The sequence below is a fragment of the Crinia signifera genome, chromosome 7 (genome assembly GCF_055691185.1).
Source record: "Crinia signifera chromosome 7, ASM5569118v1, whole genome shotgun sequence".
Taxonomy (NCBI): Eukaryota; Metazoa; Chordata; class Amphibia; order Anura; family Myobatrachidae; genus Crinia; species Crinia signifera.
In genome coordinates this window covers 192,828,973-192,838,116 of record NC_139223.1, presented here as the reverse complement: position 1 = coordinate 192,838,116, position 9,144 = coordinate 192,828,973, and the positions used below count along the sequence as shown (strand labels likewise).

The 9,144-nt window shown below is 45.9% G+C and overlaps 1 protein-coding gene across 3 annotated transcripts in view; it reads right to left on the bottom strand.

Annotated features, from left to right (window-relative positions):
* Positions 1–3,603: 3,603 nt before the first annotated feature.
* Positions 3,604–9,144, bottom strand: part of LOC146021000 (intelectin-1-like) — a 268,175-nt gene continuing 262,634 nt past the window's right edge. For all 3 annotated transcript variants that reach the window (XM_083154757.1, XM_083154756.1, XM_083154755.1), the window contains exon 8: positions 3,604–7,447. In XM_083154757.1, the coding sequence (XP_083010883.1) occupies positions 7,295–7,447 (153 nt within the window). In that variant the 3' untranslated portion in view covers positions 3,604–7,294. The remainder of the gene's footprint in view (positions 7,448–9,144) is intronic.

The window sequence follows — 9,144 nt, the reverse complement described above, 5'->3', positions numbered from 1 at the left end:
ACCGTACCCCTGGCTGGGCCTATTCCCCATATGTAGGATATATATATAAGATACCAATACATACCAACAGCTTGCACCTCAATTGTGCTTGCTTGCTTGCATGTTGGTGGTTAGGCTTAGGCATAGTGTGGTATGGGGTTTAGGCACTTATAAGGAGGGGGAGTTAGAGTTAGGATGCACAGCGGGGTTGAAATTTATGTGTTGGGATACAGGGGTTAGGTTTAGGCAGTAGCGGGGTGGGTTATGGTCAGGCTGTAGGGGAGGGTGGGTTATGGTCAGGCTGTAGGGGAGGGTGGGTTACGGTCAGGCTGTAGGGGAGGGTGGGTTACGGTCAGGCTGTGGGGGAGGGTGGGTTACGGTCAGGCTGTAGGGGAGGGTGGGTTACGGTCAGGCTGTGGGGGAGGGTGGGTTACGGTCAGGCTGTAGGGGAGGGTGGGTTACGGTCAGGCTGTAGGGGAGGGTGGGTTACGGTCAGGCTGTGGGGGAGGGTGGGTTACGGTCAGGCTGTAGGGGAGGGTGGGTTACGGTCAGGCTGTAGGGGAGGGTGGGTTACGGTCAGGCTGTGGGGGAGGGTGGGTTACGGTCAGGCTGTAGGGGAGGGTGGGTTATGGTCAGGCTGTGGGGGAGGATGGGTTACGGTCAGGCTGTAGGGGAGGGTGGGTTACGGTCAGGCTGTGGGGGAGGGTGGGTTACGGTCAGGCTGTAGGGGAGGGTGGGTTACGGTCAGGCTGTAGGGGAGGGTGGGTTACGGTCAGGCTGTGGGGGAGGGTGGGTTACGGTCAGGCTGTAGGGGAGGGTGGGTTACGGTCAGGCTGTAGGGGAGGGTGGGTTACGGTCAGGCTGTGGGGGAGGGTGGGTTACGGTCAGGCTGTGGGGGAGGATGGGTTACGGTCAGGCAGTAGGGGAGGGTGGGTTACGGTCAGGCTGTAGGGGAGGGTGGGTTACGGTCAGGCTGTAGGGTAGGGTGGGTTAACTTGTGGAGCCCCTGATGAGATTATCTTTATTGGGATGCTGAGGGCGGTCTTTTGACCACCGGCATTCTGATATCAACTCCAAATATATTGATTATCACCCCTAACCCCCAACCCTTAAATATTTAAAGACCCCCACCCTATATATATATATATATATATATATATATATATATATATATTTATTTAGCTTTTCCCACTGCCAGTGCCACCTTTTAAAATAAAATTAATGATCCCCCTTCAATAAAATGACCTCTCCTCTGCGGGAGCACAGTCAGGCAGCTTCAAACCTGCCTCCAGCACCTGTGCCTGCAGCAGCACCACAGGAGCAATCATCACCGCAGCACAAGGGTACAGCCACAGGCAGGGGTAGAGGGGGCTGGTAGTAAAGGAGAAGAGAGGGAGGGTAGAAGTCAATGGTGGGAGTAGAGGTTGGGGGGAGAATGACAGGGGTGGTATAGGATGAGAGCAATGGCAGAGGATGAGAGGGGGTGATAGAGGACCAAAGGGGGGCAGTGGTAGAAGAATATAGGGGGGTGGGCTGGTAGAGGACCATGGGAGGTGGTGGTGATATAGGACCAAAGGGGGCTGTGGTGGTAGAGAACCAGAAGGGGGGGGGGGGGGTGGTGGATGGGTGTAGAGAGCAAAAGGGATGACAGAGGACCAGGGGGGGGGGTTATAGAGGATTAGAGGGGGATGATGGAGGTCAGGCAGTGGTTACAAAGCATTGCTGAAAGTTTGAAAGTATACATTACCTCACAGTGCAGCGCTTCCTCTTCTCTAGGCTAGCAGTGCATGGTTCCTCAGCACAGCGCCAGTGCAGGTTTTTTTTCACAGCGCTGAATCCTCCCACTCCTACGCACAGTGCAGGGCTGCCGCTTCCTCCTCCAGATGCCGGATCTTCGTGTCTCGGCACCCGGCGCCAGGTCTCCTTTTCCCCCCGCAGTGCAGAGCAGACTTCCTCTTGCGGACACTGCACAGAGTCTCCCTGCCCCGGCGCTGTGTCCCCCTGTCCCCCACCAGCAGCGCAGGCTTTCAATCTCTTCCTTGCGCCGGAAATATTTCTTCCCCTCCAGCAGCGCAGGATTCCTCTAGCTTGCGCTGGGTCTCGTTCTTCCCTGTATAACTGGCGATATGTCTTGTGCCCAGTGGTGGGGTGGTGGGGTGGCTTGAACTGCGGCGCAGCCACAGTAAAGAAAAAAAATAAGAAAAGGGTGCAGGGGATTGCACTGGGCACCCTCCGGGGGTGCCGAGTGTCAGGCGCTATCCTGTGAGAGGGTTTGCCAGTGGCGGGTGCTCGCCAGTGTCCTGGGGTTGCTGGGGCCGCGTACCTGTACCTGTTGTAATTGCCGGCTCCTGAGTATAGTCGGGTGGCGGGGAAACTCAGCCGGCCTCCTGGGGAAGACGAAGGGGAGTGGGTAAGTGGCTGGAGATTGTTTATTGGTGGCTGGATGCTGCCGGATCATCTGATGCCCAGTCACATTTGCCTCAGTGACAGGGGCGTCCTTTCATATAGGTCAAAAAGAACGTCCCTGTCACTGAGGCAGTGCTATAGGTGCCGCTTTTATATATATTTTTAATAGGCTTTTACAGCCTGGTGCTCGGCCCTGCCCCCTACCCGACCCCTCTTTCTGGAGCTTTTACATTGAGAGCCGGAGGCATAGCTCTCGATGCCTCCGAAAACAATAAAAATAATAATATATAATATAAAGCAAATACTTATAACACAGAATATGTGTCAGAAGTATTTTCTTTGTATTTTTTTGTTATTTTAACCATTTATGACAGGGGAGGCACTGCCTCCCCTGACTGCACGTCCCTGCTTCCATATAATGGAGGTGACTGGGTAGTGAATTAACATCTGTGGAGAATAGACTTTATACCAATGGTATCATTAAGGCTAGTGTGTGAATGGTGCGCATATGCGTTCCATACGAAAGCCGGATCACTTCCACTTCCATCCCGGAAGTGAAAAAGAGACTCGGCAATGATTGTATATGTATGCGCTAGTTCGAGGTTGGAACGCACATGCGTTCCATATTGAAGCCAGGTCGGATCACTTCCGCTTCCATCCCGGAAGTGAAACGACTCGGTGATGGTAGTATATGGGGTAAAAAGGGAGACAGATAGCTGCCCAATTGTAGCAGCTATTAAGGAACAAGCACGTGGTAGGTCCTAGACCACGCGTCACGAACTGACGTGATTGTTCATAACAATGGACCGATATGAATGAGGTCATGTGACCAAACGTAACAATCAATATATAAGTGTATGGAGCGCATTATGTGTTCCACGGCTCGTGTCATGTGATCGTAATGTTTTGTACACATCCCGATAGTTTATAATCGAAATTCATAGTGGAACATACATAAACATGAAGTCAGGTATATAAATATCAAATAACCCACACATAAGTGGTACTCTAAAGCAAATGTTTAGACCTTTTGGATAATTTTGAATGTTAAATAGATGATATGAGATCTTAAAGAGACAGTGTGTAATAAATTATTTACAATTTGTATAGAGCAGAAATTTGCCTCTTATAAAGCAATATGTATAACAGTGTTTATAGATTAAGGGGAATATATCAAAACAATCAGATATTTTATCTCAATATAGCAAGGAAAAAGACTTTTTGTAATAAGTCCCACAGTTTTTATTATTATTATCAAGTTCGAACAAGAATAGCATGTATCGTTTCAATTAGATATTGGAACATAACTAAATTAAATGAATGAATAGTCAGGGAGAAAAAAAGCAGAAAAGGGGAGGGGAATCACAAGATAATATTTAATTCCATTGCCTCGTTTAGGCCCCTGGGGAAAAGGCAATCCATTTTAAAAGTCCAGAATATTTCTTGTTTACATAAGGTGCGGAACCTGTCACCACCCCTTTTAGTGGGTGGCACATGTTCCAATCCTGTTAGTTTCAACTGTTTAGGGTTATTTTCATGGTGTTCGGCAAAGTGCCTTGAAACACTATGGAGTAAGGAACCTTTGATGATATTACGGCGGTGTTCAAGGAACCTAGTCCTTAGAGGCCGTGTGGTCCTACCCACGTACTTCAAATTGCAAGTGCAAGTGAGGAGGTAAATAACAAAAACGGTATTACAATTAATGAACCCCTTTATCTTAATCTTCTCAGTGGGTGTATTTATTGTAGTTAGTTTATTGGTAATAAAATCACAGGTAATGCATTGGTTGCTACCACATTTGTAGCAACCCAAGGGTTTTGTTGGGAGCCAGTCCAGTGATGGGGTAGATGTTTGAGATGATATCTTTGGGCATTTTAAACAACTTGGAGCTAGTAAGTTTTTTAATGATTTATTTTTTCTGAATATGAAAGAGGGCTGGGGTGGTAGTATCTATTTTAATAAGGGATCTTGTTTTAACATTGAGTGATTTTTTCTTATGATTTTTTGTATTTCTTGATTGTCTCTATTGAAAGTAGAGATAAAAAAAATACGGTTCTCTCTAGTTGAAAAAGAATCTGTGGGACGTCTGCCACACGGTGAAGCATCTCTATCTCTCTCTCTACTAGATTTATACGCATCTTGAACTAATTGAGAGGGGTATCCACAGTGTTGAAATGCAGTAATGAGATCTTTAGCCTGATTATCAAAGGATTCTAAATCAGAACAATTACGTCTGAGTCGTAACATCTGTCCCTTGGGGATATTTTTCACCCAAGGGGGATAGTGGGCACTCTTGAAATTTAGGTAGGAATTTGTGTTGACTGGTTTTTGGTAATTGCTAGTCTGAATAGAGCCGTCAGCACTCCTCAAAGTAAGATCAAGAAAATTGATAGTATAAGGGTGATAATCGTGAGTAAACTTAAGATCAAAGGAATTAGAGTTTAAGTGAGCAACAAAGGAAGTGATAGACGTGATATCCCCATCCCAAATAAAGAATAAGTCGTCTATATAACGGCCATAGAGGACCAGATTCGCCCCAAAGGAGGACCCCCAAATAAGTTGGTCCTCAACCTCCCCCATATAGAGGTTGGCATAACTTGGAGCGAACCTGGTCCTCATGGCCGTCCCCATCACCTGTAAATAGAAAGTGTCCTGGAAAAGAAAATAATTGTGTTTAAGAATAAATGAAATGGAATCCGTGATAAAGTGCTGTAGTTCCACCGTCAGTTCACCATCCTCCGTTAATCTTTTAGAGATGGTTTTGATACCCAATTCATGTGGTATATTTGAATAAAGACTCTCTACATCGAGAGTTAAAAAATGATATGTGTCCTTCCAGACAACATTTTTTATTAAATTTAGAAAATGAGTTGAATAACGGATGTGTGATCTGAGGGTGGTAACTCGTGATTGTAAATGGGAATCAACAAATTGTGAAAGGTTAGAAGTGAGTGATTGGACACCAGAAATGATAGGACGACCAGGTGGGGAAGTGAGGTGCTTGTGAAATTGGGGAGGTGATAATAAATGGGAACCAAAGGGTGAGGATTAAATAAAAAGTAATATTCATCTTTGGTGATGACACAATCCAAAGTGGCTGGTTCAAGAAGTGCCTTCAGCTCTAAAATATATGACTGTGTCGGATTGGTGGTTAATTTTGTGTAAAAAGACAAATTGGACAATTGTCGAAGTTCCTCGTCCACATAACATGCTCTGTCCTGAATGAAAATTCCTCCCCCCTTGTCGGCCTCCTTGAAGACGATAGAAGTGTCTCCAGTGAGGCCGACAAGGGCTCTTTTCTCCCACTTTGTGAGATTATCTCTACATTTATATTTGGATTTACGCCCATCAGTGGAGCAGAGTTGTTTGAAGTCATCGAGAGTGGTCTTATAAAAAGACTTGATACTCGTTCCTTTGGCTTTTATCGGATAAAAGTCAGATTTATTTTTTAATTTAGATTTGTCTATATTAAAGATTTTTTTAGGGGAATCATTACTCTCGGTCCACAGCTCCACCAATATATCCAAGGAAGTTTGATCACCACTATCCAACAGGATTGGGGAACCTGGATCATAATATTTAAGAGATTTCTGTGAGAAAAAATATCTCTGTCTGCATAGAGTACGAATATAGCGATTGAGTTCAATGAAAAGTGTGAAGATATTGGCGTCTGTGGAAGGGGAGAATTTTAATCCTTTTTGTAGTAATTTTGACTCTACTTCACTGAGTTGTCTGGATGAGATGTTAAATATGTTGGTAATTGTTTTTTTAGATGTTAATTTCTTACGTTGAACCCTCTTTCCTCCTCTAGCTCCTCTATGCTTGAGTGTCTTCTTTTCTTTGGTGTGCCCCCTCCTTGATGTTTTCCTACTTCTCTGTAAAGTGATCTGAATGGGGTGTTTTTTGGGTTCTGTTTACAGAATCTTTGGGCCTGGCTCCTGACAGTTGATGAGTGTATTCATTATTAGTATTATGTCCCTGATAAGTTTTTTTATTATATGTACTCCTATTATCAGAAGGGGTGTTCTGTGGTTTGTTGGAATATTTACCCCTATGTTGGGGTGAATCATATACTTTGGTATCACCCATTTTATCAGATGGCCTTCTGTTATCAATATATCTATTCCTGTTGTTGGAGTAATTATTAGTTCTCTTATCTGTATGCCAAATAGATTAAGTGCAATATAGTTTTAAGGCACTGTGCTCTGAATACGCGGTCAATGCCGCCTGATGTGTTAGGAGAGGGCTGATTTCGTGAAAGCCTCTATTCCTTCTTATTGCCGACTCAGCACATAAAGTTAGCGCTGGGACACTTAAATGGTTAAATAGTATTCATTGACAAAATTAATTATCACAGTACACACAACAATTATACTAGCACACAGCAGAAGTACAGTTGTACAGTACAGTTGGAGCCACAGCGATGTTTACGGGGATGAGACACACCAGCGTCTCATACTGTAGTATACTGTGTAAGCTCGCTCCGCTCGGCGAATGTCGATACCGTTCCATCGGAACAGTATATCAAACTGCTGCTAGATTGGTGGAGCATTAGCCACCCAGAGGTGGCGACTTGTATAGCATGGTGAGCATCCACGCCCCTCGGCGGATGGGAGCACAAGAAGAAGAGAGGTTCACCAAAACCTCTGCGATGGCGCGCTGGCGGCAAGAATGAGAGGCGCTCCATCTGTATAGTAGTTAAAAAGAAGTAGAATCTGATTGGTTGCTATGGGCAACATCACATCTTCAATAGAATTCCCATCTTAGTAAATGTATGCCTATGTTTGGAACGGAATTCTAGCTCTGATTTTATTGTAGTTTGAGGCACAAAGTTCTATAAAAAAATATAATTTCCTTTCTGTTCACAAAAGTTTCTGTATTTATCCAATATTAAAGTTAGTCAGCGGGATCAGCGGTAGAAGATTAGTACGGCAGCCTCAGTCATTTCCTTGCTACTACTCCATGCAGTGTGCGTGCCAACTCCATCCCAGTCAAGTGCTGCAAAGTCTCCGCACTGCTTGGAGTCCCCCTCAGGAATGTAGCCACCTCCACCAAAGCAGTGCTGTAACATAACACACAGATTCATATTTAGAAAGTTAAAGGTAGAAAAAAAAGTGTTGCACTTCCCTCTCTGCACTACTGTCTCTGCACTACCGTCTCTGCACTACCGTCTCTGCACTACCTAGCACATTAAGCAGGATCTGAGGGCATCCTGAGTGCCGCTCCTCCCCTATTCCATTCAGCAGTAAATACCTGATACCTGTGAGCAGAGGGCAGGGGGCGGATTGGGACTTAAAACCAGCCCGGGGTGGGGGGGGATGTTTTTTCGCACCGAAGGCGCGCCCGATTTTTTATTTTTTTTATTTTTGGGGGGGGGGGGGGGGTGGCCTATCAATATGGGGGTGTGGCCTATTTCAACGAGGCCACGCCAAATTTTTGCCGCTGTGGGGGCATGGCAAGTGGCTCTTCAAGCTGCTGGCTATGTCCCCAGCCCCTCAGGCTGCAGAATAGGCGCATGCGTACAGCGTCTATTCTGCAGCCTGTGGGGCTGGGGAGATAGAGACAGGGTGGGGGGAGACAGGGTGGGGGGGTCCCCCCAGGGGCAAACGCAGAATTTTCAGAAGGGGGTTTCCAGAGAGGGGCGGAGCAAAGCACGGAGATGGCCACTTTGGTAACCCAGTATATGCTGGGTCAGTTAAAGTATTATAGATAGACCAAATGTATATAAATAATAATTATATATATATATATATATATTTATATATTTAACAGCAGTGTAGGCCCCTGGGCATAGCAATGTATTGGGACATCTACCGATCCTCCAGGGGTAGGGGTGGGGAGTGCTATGAGCGGAAGCTTTAATGTCCCGGGGGTGGTAGGGAGTTATTATATCAACCGCTCAGCATGTAGGGCCTGGATCAGTAATTTCCACTAATTACCCCTTTACTGAGCAGATGGTGGGAGAAGGGGGCATTGAGCAGAATGAAGGGGTCCATCAAAGGGGGAGAGTCCCAGCTTTTGGAATATACCCTCACAAAAACTCTAAAGGTGGCCATACACACGCAGATTTATCTTCAGATCTGGAAGGTTGGAACAAAAACATGGTTATGGATGAGAGCAAATGACAGTTGACCATTTGCTGGGAAATGCTGGAAAACTGACAAACTGTCACTCATCCATAACCATGTTTTTGTTCCAACCAGCCAGATCTGCAGATAAATCTTACTAGTGTATGGGCACCTTTAGTCAGACAGAACCTGAAATATCTGACTGGGAAGAGCAATTAACAGGCTCGGATGGGGACCACTGCTTTGAAGTCAGATATCTCCGGTTCCCCAGGGCCGATTTTTAAAATTCTTATATCCAAGGAAAGAGGGGACCCTCAGCTTTCAGTCTAGGGCCCTTAGATTCCTGGGGGGGTGTTTTCTGGGTACTTAGAAACCCCCCCCTGTGTGCGCCACTGCACACACATCCCCCCCCCCCCACCCCGGTAGCTTGACACTGAGTATGGGCCACCTCCCTTGAACACATTATGCACTATAACAAGAGGGCCCTTTGTTCTATCGAAAAAACCTGTACACCTTATGCCACACAGTATGAGCCAATATTCACATCATGACACATGGAATGATCCAAAATTCACAAAATGCCACGCAGAAAAAAAGCTAAAGTTCACATTATGCAATGGAATGAGAAGATACAGGGTGAGAGGGGGTTGGTGCAGGGTGAGAGGGGTTGGTAATGAAGGGTGAGTAGGGG